We start from the raw sequence: 23,772 nt of genomic DNA on the forward strand, positions 1-23,772 counted from the left end.
TAAAGTCAAACGCAGGATACTGAGTCAGTACAGGTGGCTAAAAGAAGTTAAAATGTGAGGCCTGGCTCAGATCTGCCCACACCAGTCTGCTCGGGACCCAGGCTCATATTAGGCCCAGGTCCATCCTGCCACCAGAACACACCTGCTGGAGCCCAGCATCCGGCACAGGACCACCCCTTTCCAACCAGCAGACTATAGTGGGAGGTCAGGCCTGGACCAGATCTGCTCTGACTAGAGTGGGACCCAGGTCCAGCATAGGTCCAAGTTCATCTCCCACCACCTGGGAGCCCAAGCCTAACCCACTTCCATCTTGGAACACTGCAGTCATCACTATAGCCTTCCCCATGCAGTGGCCTCTACCTTTTTGACAACAGACAGGGCCTACAAGCAGCTGCATCTCAGAGCAGGAATTCCAAAGACAGTGTGAGGCCCATCCTTTCAGCCCCATCTCTGTAAGACATTGCATCCATCTTGGGGCACCTCCACTATTATCTCGAGTTACCTCAGCTATTGCCATCATCACCTTTAGTTGCAGTAGCATACATTGAGGGACACCAGCAGGGTCTGGCAGCCCAGCATCAAAGTGAGGTACAGACAATCTGCAGGGGTACTACAAGAATATAGGATAGAAACAGTAATATCTCAGATCCACACTATAAGAAAGGAAGACACACAGATAACTTGAAAAACCAACCAGGATACTATAATAACAGAACCCATGAACAGTGGAGTTGATGAAATGTCAGAGAAGGAGTTCAGAAGTTTCATAATTAAAATGATCTTTGAATTAAAGAATGACCTAAATGAGCAATACCAGGCAAAACCTGTTCACTCCAACAAAGAGATAAGAGAGAAAATACAGGTAGCAAAAGATTACTTCAAGAAAGAGATTGAGACTCTGAAAAAAAAAGTCAGAAATCATTGAAATGAAGGATATAATAAACCAAATAAAAAACTTAATAGAAAGAATAATCAATAGACTAGATCACTTGGAAGAAAGAATGTTCAATAATGAAGACAAAGTATACAATCTGGAAAATAAAGTTGAACACATGATGAAGATAAAAACCATGAACAGGACATCCAAGAATTATGGGACAGCATCAAAAGACCAAATCTAAGAGTTATTGGGGTAGAAAAGGCACAGAGTTTCAAACCCAAGGAATGCACAATCTCTTCAATGAGATAATATCAGAAAATTTCCCAAGCATGAAGAATGAATTGGAAAACCAAATACAAGAGACTTACAGGACACCAAATGAACAAAATTACAACAGATCTACACCAAGGCACATTAAAATGAAAATGCCTCGCATACAGAATAAGGATAGAAACTTAAGAGCCACAAGAGAGAGGAATCAGATCACATATAGGGGGACACCAATTCATATCTCAGCAGATTTTTCAACCCAGACCCTCAAAGCCAGGAGATCATGGAACAACATATAACAAACTCTGAAAGAAAATGGATGCCAACCAAGAATCTTATATCCAGCAAAATTAAGCTTTAGATTTAATGATGAAATAAAAACCTTCCGTGATAAACAAAAGTTAAAAGAATTTATAACTAGAAAGCCTGCACTACAGAACATCCTCAGCAAAGTATTCTATGAAGAGGAAATGAAAAACAATGATGAAAATCAGCAGAGGGAGGGATTACACTAAAGGAAAATCTAATCGGAGGAGAAACCAAGTCACATTAAATACCAAAAATAAACAAAAATACCTGGGAATACAAATCATGTCTCAATAATAACCTGAATGTTAATGGCCTAAACTCACCAATCAAAAGACATAGACTAGCAGATTGGATTAAAAACAAAACAAAAACAAAAACAACCAACAATATGCTATCTCCAAGAGACTCATCTCATAGGAAAAGACATCCACAGACTGAAGATGAAAGGTTGGAAAAAATCATACCACTCACATGGACTGTGGGAAGCAAGCAGGGGTCTCCATCCTCATATCAAATAACATTAGATTTCAAGCTAAAATCAATCAAAAGGGATAAAAAAGGACACTACATACTGCTCAAGGTAACCATACACCAACAAGATTTAACAATTATAAATATATATGCCCCAAACAATGGAGCAGCTATGTTCATCAAACAAACTATTCTCAAGTTCAAGAGTCAAATAGACCACAACACAATAATTCTGGGTGACTTTAACACACCTCTTTCACCACTGGATAGATCTTCCAAACAAAAGTTAAAGAAACTATAGAACCCAATAATACAATCAATAACTTAGACTTAACTAACGTATATAGAATATTTCATCCTTCAACAAGTGAATACACTTTCTTCTCAGCAGCATATGGATCCTTATCTTAAGAGACCATATAATATGCCACAAAGCAATTCTTAGCAAACATAAAAAAGTAGAATACTACCCTGCATTCTATCAGATGAAATGAAATTAGAAATCAATGATAAAATAAGAAATCTTATAACCAGAAAAATTAAGCTTATTATTTATTTTCCAACACCTGGAGACTAAATAATATGCTACTGAACAAACAAGGGGTTGCAGAAGACTTCAAGGAGGAGATTAAAAAAATTTTAGAGGTGAATGAGAACACTGATACAACATATTGAAATCTCTGGGACACTATGAAAGCAGTTCTAAGAGGAAAGTTCATTGTGTGGAGTTCATTACTTAATAGAAGAAAAAGTCAACAAATAAATGACTTAACATTACATCTCAAAGCCCTAGAAAAAGAAGAACAAATCTACACCAAAATCAGTAGAAGACAGGAAATAATTAAAATCAGAGCTGAAATCAATGAAACTGAAACAAAAGAAACAATTGAAAACATTGACAGAACAAAAAGTTGATTCTTTGAAAAAATAAATAAAATTGACAGACACTTAGCCATGCTAATGGAGAGAAGGAGAGAGAAAACTCAAATCACTAATATACATAATGAAAAAGGAAATATCACAACAGAACCACAGAAATACAGAAGATAATTAGATATTATTTTGAAAACTTGTACTCCAATAAGATAGAAAATTTCAAAGACATTGACAAATTTCTAGAGTCATATGATTGATCCAAATTGAATCAGGATGACATACACAATTTAAACAGATCAATTTCAAGTGACAAAATAGAAGACGCCATCAGAAGTCTACCAACCAAGAAAAGCCCAGTACTGGATGGATACACAGCCGAGTTCTACAAGACCTTTAAAGAAGAACTAACTCTCTAATTTATTTCAGAAAATAGAAAAAGAGGCAGCACTTCCAAACTCATTCTATGAGGCCAATATCACCCTGATCCCCAAACCAGGCAAAGACCAATCAAAAAAAGAAAACTTCAGACCAATATCTCTAATAAACATAGATGCAAAAATTCTCAATAAAATTCTGACAAATCAAATACAAAAACAAAAAGATAGTACACCATGATCAAGTCGGATTCATTCCAGGGATGCAAGGTTAGTTCAACATATGAAAATCAATAAATATAATTCATCACATCAATAGACTTTAAAGATAAGAATCATATGATCATCTCAATAGACACAGAAAAAGTATTTGGCAAAATACAGCACCCCTTCATGTTCAAAACACTAGAAAAATTAGGGATAACAGGAGCATATCTCAACATCATAAAGGCTATCTATGTTAAGCCCCAGGCCAACATCATTCTAAATGGAGAAAAACTGAAAGCATTCCCTCTAAAAATTGGAACAAGACAGGGATGCCCTCTTCCACCACTTCTATTTAACATAGTTCTTAAAACACTGGCGAGAGCAATTAGACAGATGAAAGAAATTAAAGAGATACACATAGGAAAAGAAGAATTCAAATTGGCACTATTTGCTGATAATATGATTTGATACCTAGAAGACCCAAAGAGTTCCACCAGAAAACTTCTAGAATTAGTAAATAAATTCAGCAATGTAGCAGGATATAAAATCAACACCCATAAATCAAATGTATTTCTGTATATCAGTGACAAATCCTCAGAAAGGGAAATGAGGAAAAGTACCCCATTTATGATAGCCTCAAAACAAAACAAAACAAACAAACAAAAAAAACCACCTCAGGAATTAACTTAATGAAAGAGGTGAAAGATCCATGTAATGAAAACTACAGAATCCTAAAGAAAAAAATCAAAGAAGACCTTAGAAGATGGAAAGATCTCCCTTGTTCTTGAGTAGGCAGAATTAATATTATCAAAATGACCATACTACCAAAAGCACTAAACAGAGTTAATGCAATTCTGATCAAAATCCCTCTGATCAAAATTTCCTCATAGAAATAGAAAAAGCAGTCAGGAAATTCATCTGGAAAAACAAGAGACCCAGAATAGCTAAAGCAATCCTTAGCAGGAAGAGTGAAGCAGGTGGCATCACTATACCAGACCTTAAACTATACTACAGAGCAATAATAACAAATACAGTATGGTATTGGCACCAAAACAGACTGGTAGATCAATGGTACAGAATAGAAGACACAGAGACTAATTCACAGAATTACAATTATCTTATATTAGACAAAGGTGTCAAGAGCATGCATTGGAGAAAAGACAGCCTCTTCAACAAATGGTGCTGGGAAAACTGGAAATCCATATGTAACAAACTGAAATTAAACCCCTATCTCTCATCAAACACAAAACTCAACTCAAAATGGATCATGCATCTAGGAATAAAACCAGAGACTCTGCGTCTAATAGAAGAAAAAGTAGGCCCTACTCTCCATCATGTGGGATTAGGCCCCAACTTCCTTAATAAAACTCCTTTGGTGCAAGAATTAAAATCAAGAATCAATAAGTGGGATGGATTCAAACTAAAAAGCTTCTTCTCAGCAAAAGAAACATTCTGTGAGTTGAACAGAGAGCCTACATCTTGGGAGCAAATTTTTACCCCTCACACATCAGATAGAGCACTAATCTCTAGGGTATATAAAGAACTCAAAAAGTTAAGCACCACCCCCCCCCCAAAAAAAAAAAAAAACAACAAAAAAAAAACAAAAAAACAACCAAAACCAAAACCAAAACAAATAACCCAATCAATAAATGGGCCAAGGACCTGAACAGACACTTCTCAGAAGATGATATATAATCAATCAACAAATCATCACTATCAATTAGAGAAATGCAAATCAAAACTACTCTAAGGGCTGGGGATGTGGCTCAAGCGGTAATGCACTCGCCTGGCATGCGCGGGGCGCTGGGTTCGATCCTCAGCACCACATAAAATAAAATAAAGATGTTGTGTCCACCGAAAACTGAAAAATAAATATTAAAAAATTCTCTCTCTCTCTCTCTCTCTCTCTCTCTCTCTCTCTCTCTCTCTCCTCTCTCTCTCTCTAAACAAACAAACAAAAAAACTACTCTAAGATTTCATCTCACTCCACTCAGAATGGCAGCTATTATGAAGACAAACAACAATAAGTGTTGGTGAGGATGTGGGGAAAAAGGTACACTCATACATTGCTGTTGGGACTGCAAATTGGTGCAGCCAATATGGAAAATAGTATGGAGATTCCTTGGAAAATTGGGAATGGAACTGCCATTTGACCCGGCTATCCCTCTCCTCAGTCTATACCCAAAGGACTTAAAAACATTCACAATAGCTAAACTGTGGAATCAACCTTGATGGCCTTCATAGATGAATGGATAAAAAAAATGTGGCATATATAAACAATGGAATATTACACAGCAATAAAAGAGAATAAAATCATGGTATTTGCAGATAAATGGATGGAGTTAGAGGAGAAAATGCTAAGTGAAGTAAGCCAATCCCAAAAAACCAAATGCTGAATGTTTTCTCTGATTTAAGGAGGCTGATTCATAATGGGGTAGGGAGAAGGAGCAAGGGAGGAATAGATGAACTCTAGATAGGGCAGAGGGGTGGGAGGGGAAAGGAGGGGCATGGGGTTATGAATGATGGTGGAATGCGATGAACATCATTATCCAAGGTACATGTATGAAGATACGAATTGGTGTGAGTACACTTTGTATATAACCAGAGATATGAAAAATTTCTGCTCTTTATGTGTAATATGAATTATAATACATTCTGCTGTCATATATAAATAAAAAAATTAATTTAAAAAAAGAAGTTAAAATGCCTAAACCCAGAACTCAGATAAGACATTGAGATATAGCTTTAGCCTTAACTGTTGATACTGATGCTGGCACTAACATTGACACCAACAGTAGCAGTCACAGTTTTAGGAACCATCGCTATGTGCCAGGCACCTGTCAGACTTAAACAGGTTTGAATTCTTGCTCGTATTAGTGTTTCACTTTTTTCATCTCTAAAGTGGAGATTAAAAACCAGGTAGAATGGAGGTTTGGAAGATGCTTTGCAAGATGACTGGTTTGAAGGAAGTTTTTTTTTTTTTTCCTTAATAAAAGAAAGTGTTACTGCAACTAGCTACTACACATTGCATTCATTTGTGGTTTAATGAGGAGATGGTAGTATCTTTCTCACGGGTTTTAAAAGACAGTTCTGGATAGGAAAAGGATGTTTTGGGGTTGGTCCTGCTCAGGGATTGGCGCAGCTGGCATCCTTAGGGAAGGCTTCCGTGAAGTGATTTGTGCCTCCCAGGGCTGGATTTATAACCCAAGCCCCTAGCACCCAATGAGGCTGTGGAAAGCGCTGAAGGCTCGGGAGGCTGTGGTTAGAAATTCTAGCACTAGAGGGCACTGCCGGCTCTCCTTTCCCTCCACGCCAGCCCCAAAGCAGCCTGGCGCGTCCAGAGCTCAGCTCCCAGCCTCTGATGAGTCCTTTGAGCCTCTGTTTTCCTTACAAGTCACTGGACAAGGACTCTGGGTGACAGGGAGGAGGAAGGAGGTTGCAGCCTGGCCAGAAGGAGGCGGCGTTGGGTGAAGCTGGACGGGTTCACACGGGTCTCTTGGCTTTGGGGCTCCGCGGAGGCTCACCTCCAAACCTCCCGCGGTTCTTTGCATTCCGGGGACCTTCCCTCCTAGTCGTTTCTCTTTTGTGGTCGCCTTGATTTGTGCTTTGCCCAAGACATTTAATACCGCTCCTCTCCCCCCAATCTGTGGAGCATTTCCATTTGCAGCCAGTGGCCAATTTAATTCAAGCAACGATTGATACAAACCGTTTTAAGACAGTGAAATAGCCTGGCACATAGACTTTGGCAATGGGACTGGGAAGAGGGGGAAGAAGAGAAAGGTATCTGTTAGCCCCCCCCCGCCCCTCCACAGTGGGGTCTTTTAAACTCTGTCTTAGGTTTCCCAGAACGCAGCACACCAACTGTATTAGTATTTATCATGTTTCTTTAAATCACCTGTGATCTAACTTCACACTTTCCGTTTTATCCCTAATATTTGTGAAGTCACAAGTTTGCTACCGCAATACACATTAATTTTTAATCCACATCAACTTAAACACATGAAAATAAAAATGTTCCTATGCCTAACACCTAAGATAATTTTATGTGTCACACTTTGGGACACTGTATCATCTCCTTAATTTTCCTGACAAGGCTGAAAGTTAAAAGGAATTAGCTCCCTTTAACAAAGAGGGAAACATAGGTTCAGAGGAGTTAAGCAATCCGCCTGACGTCACACAGCCTTTAAGTGGGTAAGCAGGGCTTTAAGTAAGTTCTTTTAAATGGAACTCTGCCTGGAGAATGGGGGGCACAGCCTCAGTCCTAGTGATCACTTAGTCTGGGGTACTAAGGTGCCTCAGGGCTGTTGGTCAACCTAAACCTACCCCTGCAACTCCCACCCCCAGGAAAACCACCATCTTACCCGGGCCAGGCTGACTCCAGCAGGGACCTTGTAGGGTACATACTTCCTATAGATATGTCCCACCCTGGAGCAGGGGATGTCCTCCATGCGGCCCCCACACATCCACACCTGCAGGGTGAGAGGGAGAAAAAAGATCATGCTTCTGCCTCAATTCACTGTCCCTTCAAAGGCTAACACCTATCAGTGTGTTCAAAGACAGCATCAGCCCGAGGGTCTGCCACAGCCCCATCACAGAGGGAGTGACGTGGGCAAACACAATCATAGCAACAGCAGTAAAGACAGCCGACGGCTTAGACACTAGGCAGGGGGCCATTTTACAGATGCAGAAACTGAGGCTTGGAGGAGCTAAGAGATACATCTGTTTGGGGCAGTGGTAGAGTGTTTGCCTAGCATGTGTGTGGCCCTGGGTTCAATCTTGGCATGGGGTGGAGGAAAGAGATCCATGTAGGGACAGCTGAGTCTCCCATCAACCAGGCCCAAGTGCCAGTCACACCAGTGTGCCATCTTAGAAGTGGATGTTCCAGTCCTAGTGAAGCCTGCAGTTGACAGTGGCCCTGGCTTATTTCCTGAGGTGGTACCATGCTACCACCTCATGGTAGACCTGTGCCAGAACTATCCAGCAAGGCCACTCCCCAACTCCAGACCAAAAGCAATTAGGAGACAGTAACGGTTCTCTGTGTTAAGATGCACGTCTAGAGTAATGCTGTCTGGTGGCAGCAGGCAGGCAACACGAGGACAGTTTCTCATGACAATGTGTGCTACTGGATGGCAAAGCAAGGCGGTGACTGTGGGGTAGAGAAGTTCACGGAGGGTGCAGGCCTGCGGTGGTGAAGGCTTCAGAGGCTCTGGTGACAGTCATCTAGATTTGAAGCCTTCATGGCTTTTGGGAGGGGAGGCTGTGGCCATGGTGAGACTGGTTGGATCTGGGCAGACGTGGAGACATCCACAACCCTAATTCTGTGCAAAAGAGCCCCCTTTAAAGCTTGAACTGCTTGAGGGGGCATTGGGGGTTGGGCCTCTGTCCTGATGAGTCTGGGACTTAGCGGGGCTGTTCTGCCAGTGGTTCACGTATAAGGGGCTTTCTGCTACTTCCTGCTGTCTCCATCCCCAGCTCAGATGTACCCAGCCCCATGCAGAGGGGTCTGCATGGAGCAGCATTAGTCGAAGATGCTGCCTAGAGGGACGCAATTACTTTCTGATCTTGGGGGAGGAAAAAAAAATTGAGCAAGTCAATAGAACAGAACATTGGCTTCAAGATAATGGGCTCCTGATGGTAGATTAATGTCAAGGCCAAGCCAAGAAGTTTATTTTCAAAGCCGGAGATATTGATCAGGTGCCAGGATCCCATAACAATAACTCTTCCCTTGTACAAAGAGATTGATGTGGAAGTGTCCCTTTGTCTGGTGGATACTGCCGGGTCGCTGCTGGGCTGCCTTCTGCCTCTTGGTGGTAGAGCGGGCTGAGCAGGAGGGGGACTCGATTTTTGACTGTCTCCTGGGCAGTTGAGTGGGCTGGCGTCCACTTCCTTGGCTCCATATTAAGCTTGCATTAGCTAACGAGGCTGCGTCTCCAGCTCTGTCTGGCAGGGGAGTTTTTGTACCAACGGGTGATCCATTTTCAAAGCCTCTTTGCCAAGACCTCTGGATCCCTTGGCCCTGACCACACTGACCATCAGCCTGGAGGTTCCTGAGGAACCAGGGTGACCTTGATCTGCCTAAAGGTTTCAGGCATCCAACATGTTCTCAGGTTCCACAGATGCATGGAGCCCAGGGGGAGTCCTGGCTTCCAGTGCTGGGTTTATGCCATGGCTCCCTTGCTCAGGACACAATGCACTGGGGCAGACTCAATGAAAAGGCCCTCTAGAGAGACAGACAGTTGTTCATCTAAATCTGCTCCCCCACCCTGACTCCTTTGGGAGCACTCCAGCGCAGGCCACCCACAGTATCTCATACACAGATGTCAACATGGTGGCGTTTGCTGTCTCACTCCACCCATCTCTTGCCCACCACACTCCTCCCTCTGACAGCCCGGCTCATGCCATAGACTTCTCCCTCTGCCTGATGTGGGCACCGTCCTTTATGGGCACACACAGTGCCTGCACTTGGCCTCCGTCGTTTTTTTATTGGGGGTGCAATCTTAATTATCCACATAGTGACCCCTCAGATCTGATCCCCCTGTAATTGGCATGTGTCGTTTTTCCCTATCCTGCACACCTTCTTTGTTCTCGGGACTGTCCCCTCGACTGTTCTGTTTGGGGCCCTGGGACCAGGGGGCCAGCTGCAGGGCTCAGCCTTGTGGGCTCTGAAGTAGGCGTAAGGCAGAGCAATGTGAGGATGGAACCCAGGGGTGCGTAACCCTGAGCCACATCCCCAGCCCCTTTTTATTTTGTATTTTGAGACTGGGTCTCACTAAGTTGCTGAGGGCCTCTAGGCTGGTAAGGCTGGCCTCAAACTTGTCTTAGCCTCCCAGGTGGCTGGGATCTCAGGTGTGTATCACTATACCCAGCTGTGATAGAGCACTTTATGGGTGCTTCATCTGAGAGAATCACGTTTTTTTCTGGGATGGAGGACAAAGGGGACCCTGTGCTGCAGCTGCCAGTGGCCATCTCTGCCCCCACACAGTGAAGGGGGACCTGCCTGTGATCTAGCCGACACAGAGGGAGGGTGGAGAGGGAGTCGGACAGTCGGAGGCCTGGGTTCAGTCATGATGAAGACAGTCCCCAACCTTCTTCCTGGCTACTACCAGTTTAAGATGGCTTTCTGTCACTTTAATGTGAGAGTCCTTACCAGACTCTCTGCAAACCCCTAGCCTCAGGTCAGTGTGGGCAGGGGGCTCATCTGTCATCTTCGCCTTCAGACCCCCAGTGTCTAGCACAGTGCTCTGCCCGTACCAGCCACGTATTCTGTCCCTGCAGAGTTCACAGAGGAGCAAATGAGTGAATGTCAGCCGTGGGGACAAGGATCTGACCAGAGGGAAGGGTGAGCCTTTTTGTCATGGATGCTTTCGTATCACGAGGAAATGCCCTGTGTCTTTTGATAATCTTAGCAAGAATACAAGTCCTGGGCCTGAAGCAGGTTTTGCTCTTTCTTGGGTACGAGTTCCCATTTCCATCTCTTTCCGGCTGGATCCTGACTGGATTTTGTCTTGGGTGAAGCGGGAAGCCAGAAAACATGTCACTGTCACAGTCATCACTCGGTCACCTCTCTCTTGTGACAAACAACTCTCAACTCTCCCACTGGAGAGAGAGGGTCCTGAGACTGGCTGGGGAGGGGGGCCTCTCTTTCCAGGGAGATGAATGACAGAGGCAGGGTGGTGTGGCCACCTGCCTTGGGGTGGGGAACAGGCAGCTGGTCCCAGGGCCCAGGCCTTGCAGATCTGCCCAGGGTCTAGGTCACTCTGTGAATCCTCAGGCCCCTCCCTTCCTTCATGGCAAAGCAATGGCCATTTGAGACCCAGACAACCGAGGTGTGGACACAGTGAGCACACGCTGCAGCCTCACCCACGTTCAGGTCCTAATGCTCCCAGGCCAGCCATGGGACCTTGGGTAAGTGATTCAGCTGGGGGCCTTGCTCCCCCCATGGGTGTGGACAGTCATTTCCAAGGCTGTGGAAAATGTAGGAGGAAACATTTTTTCCCCTTTACTTAAAAAATTCAAGGACTGGGGACCTGGGGATGTAGTTCAGTGCCTAGAGACAACTCACAAAAGGCACTGAGCTTTAAAGCTTGGGCCCCAGCAATCTAGATGATCGTGAGTCATTTCTACTCATAGCAGGAGAAACACCACCATCTTGAACTCATGCAATGTTGCCCTTCGGTCCAACACCACTGGGTTTCCTATCGTCTGGTCTAGTTTTCCAGCTGACTTGGTAGCAAACTCTGGAACTAACAGGGCCTGATGGGGCCAGGTGGGTGGGCCAAAGTCACCGGGTGCCATTTGGGGTCTGGCCATCCAAGGCATTGTCCTTTCACCCGCTGGCAGGGGGTCCAGCTGGTGGCAGAGAGAAGGGAGCTGTAGTGTGGGCTGCAGCCAGGTTCCAACTGGCATAGGACCCACAAAATTCGAGATGGGAACAAATGCAGGCCACAGAGGTGACATTTTTGCAGCCCCTCTCCTTGTGGCATGTTTTGCCTGGTGCCAGCCAGCATCCCTGGCTCCTCCCCACCTCCCTCCCACTCTGGAGCCCTGTTGTCCCACCCTGACCCTTTTACTTCCTGGGAGGAGGAGTTGTCTTCTCACAGAAGGACCATGCCACTAGACAAGTACAAATCTAATTGTAAAAGCTGCTCCCCATTCATTTCCATTGCTGCTTTGATTTATTTTATTAGCAAACTTCTTTTGTGTGATGACAGGCTTCATTGCAGTGTCTATAAAAGACAATTACTCGCTCTTATCTCCTAAACCAAGGAGGAAAGAGACGGGTGGTGATGTGCTTCAGGAGATCACAAAGGGACTGAGAGGGGGCGTGAGGGGGCGTCCCACAGAGGGAATGCGGCAAGCAGGGGCTGGGTGAACTGTCAGGAAATGGCTGCCTGGAAACAAACCAGGAATGGCATAGCCCCTGATAGCGCACGACAGGGAGAAGACCGGCAGCCAGCCAGGTCTGTAGCAGTTGGCATCTCATCTGAGGACCCCTGTGGAGTTCCAGCCCTAATCAGTTGCACTTGGAGAAAATAATATGATAATAATTGCCACCAATTATTTGGCATTAGCTGTGTGCTTTGGAGGCACCTAGGGTGGTGGTTATGAGCTCAGCTCTAGAGTTGACAGCACTGAGGTTTATTCCAATCCAAGCTCTTAAGCAAATTTTGTATGTGTGAAAGCCTCAGTTTCCTCATCCATAAAATGGGAAAAAGGACCATGCCTGCTACCCCCTAAGGTGGGAGTGGGTAGTGGGCTGAATTGAGGCATGTGGAAGAAGTCAGAGGATCCTGTGCGCTGTCTACATGGAGTCACTTGGACACACGGCAGCTGGTGTGGGCGCTGAGGGCACACCACACAATTCCCCCAGAAAAGAAACTCATATTATTTTAAATGTATTCATTATGAACAAGAAGATGTTGTTTCCAAGAAGTCTCACTGGCATCAAATGACCTCATCCATGCTAGTTTTGGATATTTATAATGGTTACTAGATACTGTTGGGAAAAAAGAAAACAGAAGAAAAGAACAATTTTATTTTAGTTTTAAAACCAATTTTAATTAACTTCTAAATTATATGGTTTTCAGTTATAAATTAATAATTAAATCTTTGACTATTTTGCCAGACACTGTGACACATGCCTGTAATGCCAGTGACTTGGGAAGCTGAGGCAGGAGGATTGCAAATTCAAGGTAAGCCTGACACTGTCTCAAAATATAAAATAAAAAGGGCTGGGGATGTAGCTCTGTGGTAAAGTGCTCTTGGGTTCAATTCCCAGTACTGAAAAAAAAAAAAAAAAAAGGAAGGACTATTTTAACATTCTCTCTGTTTATGGTTAACCAGCCTCAACGAACGGGGTGTTCGCCCTACATTAGGTTTTGGTTCCTGTTTGGAAACGCGGCATCTCACAGCAGCCCAGCAAGGAGGTGCCACCACACCCTTCCACACAGGAGTAAAATGAGGCCCTCTGGAATCAAGTACCTGCCCCAGGCTTCCTTAGCTCAGAACCCAGAATGAAATCTGGTGGGTTTCCCAGAACCAGGAAGATCTGAGATCTCCAGGGAGCCTATGCCCTCCCATTTAATGCCCATGGTGGCTCCTAACCCAACGTGGCCCTGTAGCAGCACTTGCATTGCTTGCAGAACACAGCAGCACCCTTGACTTCTGCCCAGTTCCTGTTCCTCCTACCCTCTCTGCATCCCAGGGCCCCACGTGAGGGTGCTGCTGAGAATCAGCTGCACGCTGCTCAGTTCTCTGACCTGGGTGCACGTGTGCTTTTCTTCCCATCAACGTCTCCACCCCGTGCAAACATCAGCTAACTCATTCATCCAGTCACATGACCCTGGTCATTAATCAGCTTGCTTTAAAACTCCATTGGAAGAAATGGAACAGAAACCAGCCGCCCAGGGTGGACCCAATGATGTAGAACCTTGAAAGCTGGCAGAAGGTGCTGGAACCTGTTGGCCAACCTGCCCACCAACCTGCCCATTTCCACTGTCATCCCATATCCAAGCCTGAGCATCTGCTCGGTACAGACCCTACCTATTCTTTGCAGCTTGGGTGAGCATCAGAAGAACCTGAAGGGCTCATTAAAACACAGATGGCCAGGCCCCACCCTAGCGTCTGCCTCAGCAGCCTGGGTACAGCCTGGTCACACACACCAATGCCTACAGGTTCCCAGGTGCTGCTAATGCTGCTTGTCCAGGAACCACACTTGAGCATCACCGCGTCCTGGTGAATGTTTCTGACAGCTCACGTGACACCTCTTAACTGTCCTGTGAATTTGGGATTACTAGTGTCCCTTTGTAGATGAGGACATAAAGCTCAGGCGAAGGTCTCCCTGAGAGTCTGTTCCAGAGCTGGGCCTGGAGCCAGAGCCTCCACCTTTGTCTTGCCAGCCTCAAAGCTCTTCCCATTCCTGTCTTCCTGCCACCAGTGTGATCACAAAAACTGCAACGATGCGGACACTGACAGCTACCATTCATTGATCATTTGTTATGTTCTAGGCTCTGAGCTAAGCCTACAGTGTATTTCTAATATCATGCTCACAACTGCACTACTATTCAGTCCCCATTTTACAGATGAAGAGGTCACGTCATTTTCTCAAGCTACTGGCTGTTCATGGCTGCACTAGAACCCAGGCCCATGGACTTGATCCCTCTCTGTTCTGCCTCTTTACCTAACATGAGTTATGACCACACATATCCACCATTTGTCATGTGCTTCCTTTTTGTCCAGCTCCAGACCAATTAAGCATATTATCTCATTTAGTTCTTGAAACACACTTTGAAGAAATTGTTACTATCATTTTTAGCCTTGAAGAGCCCTAGCATGTTGAGCCCCATGTGTGGTTCGGGAGTTCTGCAGGGAAGAGGATCCGTGGGCCTTTGAGCCATTTTCCTGGAGGAGCAGGGGGAGAGATGGACACTCATGGAATTTCAAAAGGCTTGCTGGGAGTCAGAGCAGAATGCCATCCCCGTTCCCAGAAGTCAGATCCTGGAAAGACGGGTGTAAGTGGCCCTGGCCAGAAATGTGCACACGGCAGTGTTTCCAGCATGCTCACACTCCAGGGAGGAAAGGAGGGGGCACCAGGGTCCTGGAAGTGACGCCGCAGCTGGTTGGAGATGCAGAACGCTGGAAGAGGGTGGTGACAAGGACAGGGAAGTGCATTGCCATATGGGTGCTAAGGAGGTGGCCCAGGTTGCTCTCTTCCACGTGGGCTGACTTTGGAAGTCATCTCTCCCTCCTGCGCAGCAGCTTAAGGGCTCCTCAGAGCTGGTCCTGACCGCTGAGCCCTGCCTGTAACAGCGGCCTCTCTCTATCCCTCCCACCAGGTGGAAGGAGATGTGTCCTGGGCTTAGAGCCAGGACACCTGGAATTTAGCCCTGGCACTGCCACCTTCTGGCTGGGAAGCCCTGGTCCAGTCACCTAACCCGTCTGAGCACCAGGTTGCAATATCACACTTGACCAGCTTCCGGGGTGTATATTGCCACTCTATTTCTCTGGATCCTCTTGACAACACTGAGGCTTTTCCCCCCCACCCCATACTGGAAATTGAACCCAGGGGCTCTCTACCACTGACCTACAACCTCAGTCCCTTTTATTTTTTATTTTGAGACAGGGTCTTGCTAAGTTGCCCAGGCTGGCCTCGAACTTCTGCCTCAGCCTCTCAAGTTGCTGGGATTCCAGGCACGTACCTCTAAACCTCATGGCTAATGCTGTTGAGTTTTATGGGAGAAAATTCTGAGACATTTTTAGTGACTATTTTCATTTTGGATCTGTTGGAGGCAGTCTAGGAGTGGGCTACCTTTTTGGTGACTGTATCAGTGTCAAGTCAAGCAAACCCCCACTTACCCTGAGGCTTCAGGCCTCTACGGTTTGCCCTCTAGAACAAGCTTCAGGGACCTTCCTGACTTATGTCCCCTCCTCGCCTTGAACACTCAGGTGGCTTCCTTCCCTCTCATTCCTGCTCCATGACCTGGACCCATCTCCATCTCTCCAAGGACAGTGGGGCAACCCGTCCCCTATAGCAACCTTGCCTGGGTACACTTAGCAGGGCCTAGGCCTTCCCTGGAGTCTTCTCTGCCACACCCCTGATGTGGCCTGACTTAGGGGAATCTCATCCCTGAGCTTGCAAATGGCTCAAACCACGTGTCGGAATGTATGCGAGGAGGGTGGGTGAGGAGGGCTGAGAAACCAAACGTTTTCCTTCTTAGTTGCTTAATTTCCTGACTTTTTTCCTGATCATGGAAGTGATACATATTTATTATGAACACACGCAGTGTTACAGAAGCACATCGTCAGGTGGACAGGGACAGCTGTTCTCTGCAGCCCTCTTACCCCGATGGTCACTAGGGATAAGACCTTTTTGGAAGTGATTTCACCCAAGTCTCAGTTTGCTCACCTATAAAGTAGAGAGGATAGAGAATTAAAGTATTGCCAGGGGAGCTTCTGAGGATGGGGGCCATGCCAGTGGGAAGGGGAGGGGGAGCGAAGAGTCTAGCAGGAAGGAGAGGAAGGTCTTGGGGTTGGGTAAAAACAGGGTATTCTGAGCCATGCTGGGTGCATGCAGATGTGGGAACCAATATCGGCATGGTCCCTAAGGGGATGTGGGAGGCTACCGAGGCTGATGTTCTATTCCTTTCATTTTTAAAAATTTGTTCAACATGACAGTAGAGGGTGTATTTTGACATACATACACAGAATAAATATAACTTGTTCCAATTAGGATCCTCTTATCGTGGTTGTATATGATGTGGAGTTACATTGATTGTGTATTCGTATAGAAGAAAAGATGTCCGATTCATTCTACTGTCTTTCCTATTCCCATCCCTCCTCCCTTCCCTTCATTCCCCTTTGTCTAGTCCAGTAAACTTCTAATCTTCCCCTCCCTTGCTGTGAGTTAGCATCAGCATACCGCAGTGACACAGCCTCTTCAATGTTTACAGCAGCTCAATTCACAATAACTACACTATGGAACCAACCTAGGTGCCCTACAAGAAATGAATGGATTAAAAAAGATGTGATATATATATATATATATATATATATATATATATATATATATATATATATATATACACACACACACACACACACACACACACACACACAATGGAGTATTACTCAGCCATAAAGAAGAATGAAATTATGGCATTTGCTGGTCAGTGGAGGGAACTGAAGACTATCATGCTAAGTGAAATAAGCCAGTCCCCCAAAAAATCAAAGGACAAATATTCTCTCTGATGTTCTATTTCTTGATCTGAGCACTGGTTGTGTGGATATATTCATTTAAAAAATTAATGGACTGTACACTTGATATTTTGAGCAATTTTCTGTATATATACTATGCTTCAGTAAAATTTTACATACACACACAAAAATGGTGCCGTGCTAGGCAAAGGTCCCCACACATTACTGAGGGTAAGTGTTAAAAAAATATTAGCTGTATGAAGAAATTCTAAGGATTTCCTTTGCATTTGTCATATGGCTAAAACCAGCTATTTGACAAATTATTTATATTTGAAAAATGGGGATCAAACCCAGGCCCCTGGTGCATACTGGGCAAGTGCCCTATCACTGAACTACCCTCCCAGATCTTTGCCATGAATTCAAAGATGAGCATGAGATCATATTATGTGTGTGTGTGTGTGTGTGCGCGCGCGCATATATGCACACACTATTTTTCAGTCATCTTTTAAAACTTAATTTTGGAGGCATCTAACTTCTTTTATGTAATAGTCCATTGTTTATATGTGCCCTAACATATTTATCTGCTAAGGAAGTGTACATACATTTTTTAAGGATTATTTTAATTTGATACATGCAAGAGGTCCTTTTCAATCTAATCAGGTTGTAGGTAACATTCTAGCGAATAGCTCCTACCTAGTTCTTTGCTCACCTATGCGTTGTCTTTCTTGGAATTTCTGGGCATGGAATTTTAGGTCAAAGAATGTGCTTATTCTGAAATGCAATAGATTTTCCAAAATGTAACAAATTTTGCTATTCGCAAAAGATGCAATGTCAATGTGCACTGCCCCAGGGCACACATTTTTCTTAGTCTAGTTAGGTGCTGTGGCTCTGCTTGGATTCTTTCTCCTGAGTCTTGTAGGTGAAGACATTCTAGTCCTGGCCTCCTGGGGACGAGGTGCAATCAGTCCCCTTTCTGCTCATCTTGCCACTGCCCTCTCAAACCCAAACTATCCTTGTACCTGTGTAAGCCAAAGGGTTTTCCCCACAGCAGCCTACTCTACCCTGTCTCCTGGGGGAGGAAGGACCCTCTCAGGATGTGAGGGCCAGGGAGGAGGAGTGATTGGCTGGGGCTCTCCAGGTGGATGGAGAAGTGTCGAGCAGCCAGGGCCCTGTCTTCCTGCTGAACACCCTGCCCACAACACGGCATAACCCAAGATGGTGCCCTATATCTGGGGAGCGCAGTGATGTCACTAACAGTCATAGACAGTACTCCACTCCGATGGCTTGTTTTATGATTTTTCCACCTTATAATATGCAAAAGTCAGAGGCGCTCAGTGGCAAGCGCTCTTTGAATTTGGATTTTTTTCTCAGTATATGTGCTAGGATCTCGGTATGTGCTAGGATCCTCTCCCATGGGGCTGGACAGAAGCTGGGAACCGCAGCTCCCACATAGGCACGTGATCACTGGGGAAGCAGTCCAGTGTGCTGTGTTGCTCAGCTAGGGTATTAGGTAGATTAGGTGTATTAAATGTATTTCTAAATTACATTTTCAATTTACAATGTTTTTTTTTTTCAGGATAAAACCCCACTGTAAGTCGGGGAGCATCTGTATTTAAAACAACTACTTGAGCCAGATTGAGGATATAGAGGTGGATGCCACCCACCTCCTGCCTCCAGGTAGCCCAGGGTCCAGCAGGGAAGAGAGGGAGATCTTGAGGTTGGGTACACACAGGGCATTCTGAGCCATGATGCATGCATGCAGACGTGAGGACCAACGTTGGGACGGTCCCTAGGCAGCAAGGAGGCTCCTCATAGGAGCTGAAACTAAGGAAAGGTGCTTCAGGAAGAGTGAACAGTGGGGGACAGTCCTGTGTGAGGTGGACATCTGGGCATAGCACCTGGGCTTTCCACTAGTGGGAAGCCAGGCTACAGAGTTCCAGATTCACCCAACCATTAAAACTGGGAAGAGTCTAACCTCTAACCTCCAAGTGGGGGAACTCAGACAGTGTGACCCCCATTTAGGAAACCAAAGCTCAGCTGGGTTGGAGGTGGAGGGAGAAGGAAAGAGAAAGAGCCAGTGGCTCTTCCAGAAACTTCAGAACCTTTGGGATGTATTTTCTAGAGTTTTCCCATCAGGAGAGACAGGTGGGTGTGGAATCAGAGCCAAAATACTAAATCTATCTGCCCTGATGACAAATATTGATTTATCTTAATTTCTGGAAATACACTCATGTCTTTCAGCCCAGGCTCTTTACTCTGTCACCAAGAACAGGGAGCTTAGCAGAGATTAATCGGAGGGAATTTGGCCCTTGGTAGGTGCCTGGCTCTGGCTGAAAATGAAGACTGTGTTTCAGCGAGGAGCTGCCACGGATGGATGGGCTCTCCTGCTCGCCTGGCCTCGGGTGGCCTTTACAGGGGCTGAGACATGACACACTGGCAGATGCAGTGTTCTCAGAGCCAGGAAAGTCAGAGCCAAGGGAGAACAGTCCCTTCCAGACAGCAGGAGCCTCCTCATTACAACGTCTCCCTTTTCCCCCCCGAGAGTGCCCGACATAATTGGATCAAATGGGAACACGAGCCAGTCTCCATCTCGCTCCTGGACCAGAGATTTCCAATATGGCTTCATCACCAAGCCTTTTGTAAATAAACTGTGTGAAGAAAAATGCCATTTGTTCTACCATGATTGCCTGATGAGTAACATTAGATGGGTCTTTGAAATACACAGAATGAAAGCTTTTGGGGTTTAGATTCCTCTGTGCACATCTTTCTCTTGTGACTCTTCTCCATAGAGGAAGTTTCTGAAAGGGGGACTTCTACCACAGAGCTTGGAGCTGGTTCTGGCCAGTGGCCCAAATGCTCTGAGTATTCAACCAACAAGTATTTATTAAGCACCTTTTCCACATCAGGCGATCCTTTAAATACTTGGAATACAGCGCAAATAAAACACAAGCTGATCCCACCCTACTGCAGTTCAATCCTGAGAAGAACTCACAATTCGGATGTGCCCATTTCTGCGTACTGACACAGAAGAATGCCTGATGAATCAGCATTTAATGGACAACTGGGTAACTGTGCAGTTCAAACTATTTTGGGTATGTCTTCATTGTACCTGTGGAATGGGATCGTTTTTTTTTTTGGCGGGGGCTGGTCCTGGGGATTGAACCCAGGGGCACTTTGCCACTGAACAACATCCCCAGCCTTTTTTGCATTTTGAGACAGTGTCTTGCTAAGTTGTTTACAGCCTCACTAAATTACTGAGGTTGGGCTTGAACTCGTGATCCTTCTGGCTCAGCCTCTTGAGACACTGGAATTACAGGCATGGGCCACCATGCCCGGCAGAATATGATATTTGGAAAGTTAGATTTCATGGGTCAGGATTATTAAATCAATGACCTATATGCCATCACTCACCAAACCTACACCAAAGCAGACATCACTAATCAATCCATACTCTTTCTGATAAGCCTGGATGCAGCCTCAGAATACATATTAACGTACAAGTGCAGCAAACCCTACCGATGCTCCAGTTGGCTGGTCTGAGACAAAACCTGTTTGCTATTTCTGACTTAAATTTTTACTAATTCGATTCATTAAGAGATGGCAGAACATTCAAGCAAATTAGGAATAATCCTAAGAAGAAGAAAAAACTGAGAAGAAAAGGCAAGCAGCCATTTTCTTAGGCTCCTTTCTCTCTCAATTGCTTTCCTCTGATGTTTTGACAAACACAGCAGGTTAGGACTTTGAAGTCAGGCAGGCTTGGGTTCAGGCCCCAGTTGAGGTACTTCTGACCATGTGGTCTCAGCCCCCCATGTCTCCCTGTGAAGTGGGTGCAATACGGATCCCACCCTTCTAGGCTGCTGGGAGGATGAAATGGATGTGCAAAGGGCCTGTCCTATTGGCTCTGCTCAGGGGGACACTCTGCTGTCACACACCACAGCAGATGCACATTGCTTGTGGCTGGCACCTTTCTGACTGGTTGGTGCTTATGCCATCAGGGTTCTTAAATAACATGTGTTGACTGTTACCCTGAGATATTAACATTTGTTTTATTTCTTTTGGAGGAGGCTGCTGTCCTCAAGAGGGACAGCTTCAGAGCTCTGGAGGTTAAAACAGACAATACTACCTTTCAAACCCAAATAATGTTTCAGCAGCACTCTAGGTGGCTGTTTTTCTGCTGATCAAGGAGGATTGCAAGTTCAAAGCCAGTCTTGGCAATTTAGCAAGACTAAGCAACTTAGTGAGACCCTGTCTCAAAATAAAAAATAAAAAGGGCAGGGGATGTGGCTCAGTGGTAAAGTACCCCTGGGGTCTATCCTCTGTACAAAAATAAATTATGTTCCCCAGTTCTGACCTGCTTAACCAGTGTTGTATAAGTCATCTTATATTGTAGGTTGATAATGATAGTAACCTTTAGGGTATTTATTAAAAGCACCTAATTAGCATGGTCTAAATTAATCCTCTCAACAACCCATGAGGCTTAAAGCATCACTAAACCCATTTTATGGAAACAGAAACTGAGGCCCAGTGAGGTGATTTCCTTGTGCAGGATCACACAGCTGGTAGGAAGTGGCAGAGCGAGGATCTGATCTTGGCCACCTGATGCTAGCCCTTTGCTTGTTGCCCAGCTCAGGGGGCATCAGGGTTGTGAGTTCACGGGTGTCAGCTAGTGATGGCACTGGCCATCCTTGTGGGCTGGGGATCTGCCTTAGCCAGGTTCTGAACATGCTGGAGGCTGGTGGACCACAAGGGCACAGGAGAAGCTGACCTGTCTCACAGGGCTTGGCCTTCTTCACCTGATGATGCAAAGGAATCCCACAAATAAAGAGGAGAATGTGCACTCACGTTTGAGTAGTTAACTAGTGACTCCTTTACCTCCATTGTCAAGAGTTTCTACAGCCCACGGGCTGATCAAAGAGGTAAATGTTCATTCATGGCACCTTTGACAGTGTGTGTCTACAATCATCAATCACTGGCCACGTTCCCATGTTATATGCTGAGCACTCTCCAGACATTCTCTCAGTTCATCTCCACTGTAGCTCTGTGAGGTAGCTCTTATTATTGTTCCTCTACATCAGATGAGGAAAGCTTGAAGTCAGGAAGCTACTGAGTGTTGGAATGGGGATTTGAACTCAGGTCTTTCTGAGCCCTCAATTGGAGCTTTTACCCTCTGGCCTCTATGTCAAACTCCTACAGTGACGGGTACAAAAGGAGAACTGAGAGGGGTGACCCAGAGGCCAACTTGGTACCTGTGAGGCTACCTAGCTACTCTCAGCACAGCGTTCCTCTAGGCCTGTGCATCCTGAGGCCTTCCTGGCTCCTCCCTCACCATGGGCTGCCGGCATCTCAATCCCAGACGTGCCATCTTGACTGGAAGGGGGGCTTGTCTTATTTCAGAATCTTAAGAAGAGATGGAAGGCAAATGCCAGCAAGACCAGCCTTTGGCAGCCTGAGGATGCACCCATGGCACCCCCACCCTGTCCCCCACATGCCCACAAGGAGCGGCCCGCTGGCCCCTGGCTTCTTCGCCTGAGGAGCAAAGGGGCCACAGAACCCTGAGAGCCCTGAGTCCGAGATGCCAGGAGGCAGCCTGCCAGGCCCAGGGCCAAGGAGCAGAGTCAAGGGGAAGGGGCTTCTGAGCACTGGCTCACCTTGAAGGAGATCTCATACTGCTCCCCTCCCCAGATCTCCAAGCCGGGGTCGTACCCGCCCAGCTCCCAGAACCACTTCCGATCCACGGCAAACAGGCCACCAGCCATCACGGGAGACCTGTCAAAGGAAAAGAACGAGGCATGAGGATGCAGATGTCCTGGCCTCTCCCCGAGGGATGGTGTTCTGGGTCACTCCTGGGACACGGCTGCGTCGACCTGGGGCTTCAAGGCCCTTTGGGGTGGGGCGCCAGGCTTTCCTCCTTCTTGCCTACCATGTCCCTTCATAAATGCTGCATTTTAACCAAGTAGATCAAAAGTCCCCTACACAATGAACACCTGAGAACACCTGTGAAGTGAAATCACAGTAGTACTTCTTTCCCATGGGCCCCGAGCCGCGTGATATGTACGAATATCAAGTTTCTCTGTACATCTAGTCTCCCCCTAGTTACACAGTCTGCATCTCTGAGCTTGTCTGTGCTGAGACTCTCTTAGAGGGATGAGAAGCATGCAGCTGGAGGGCTCTCGCCAGGCCTTCTGGAACCATTCTGGGGTGGCGCCTAAGGCCCTGCGTCTTCATGGCTGCTGTTCAGCAAGCCCTGCACAGACACTGGTGGTGGGTGCGGAAGTCACGGTCTCTGTTCTTTCAGTTAAACCGGAGGCAAGATAACCTCCATCCTTTTGATCCCTCATTGGTTTACTTGCTGGTCCTGGAGGGGTACAGAGGGAAGTCATTGTCCTCCGGGGGAAGCCAATGCATGGGGCAGCCACCTCAGGACAGATGGATCCAGAACATGGTTGTGACAAGGGTCCCTGGGAGGGGCAGGCCAGAGCACCACAGGAACATAAAGGCAGGGTTCTGCTTCTCTCCCATTCCTGGGTCTGAGCAGGGTGCAGGGCAGGGCAAGGAAGGGCACTCAGAGGAGGTGGCCTTCAAGTGGTTCTGGAGAAGAGACAATGGGCAAAGGGAAGTCACCGAAGAAATGACATCAGCAGGACACAGAAAGGACAAATCAAGGGGCATCCAGGGGAACAGGGAGTAGCCTTC

General features: G+C 45.9%; 1 protein-coding gene across 4 annotated transcripts in view; it reads right to left on the bottom strand.

Moving 5' to 3' along the window:
• The window catches only part of Galnt10 (polypeptide N-acetylgalactosaminyltransferase 10), a 234,995-nt gene that overhangs the window by 16,735 nt on the left and 194,488 nt on the right, over positions 1 to 23,772 (bottom strand). For 3 of the 4 annotated variants that reach the window (XM_027938638.2, XM_027938635.2, XM_027938636.2), the window contains 2 exons: positions 22,728 to 22,845; positions 7,749 to 7,856 (listed from right to left, as the gene is read on the bottom strand). In XM_027938638.2, coding sequence (XP_027794439.2) covers positions 7,749 to 7,856; positions 22,728 to 22,845 — 226 coding nt within the window. The remainder of the gene's footprint in view (positions 1 to 7,748; positions 7,857 to 22,727; positions 22,846 to 23,772) is intronic. The other variant, XM_027938637.2, reaches the window with a different exon arrangement.

Source organism: Marmota flaviventris, chromosome 5, assembly GCF_047511675.1.
Source record: "Marmota flaviventris isolate mMarFla1 chromosome 5, mMarFla1.hap1, whole genome shotgun sequence".
Lineage (NCBI taxonomy): Eukaryota > Metazoa > Chordata > Mammalia > Rodentia > Sciuridae > Marmota > Marmota flaviventris.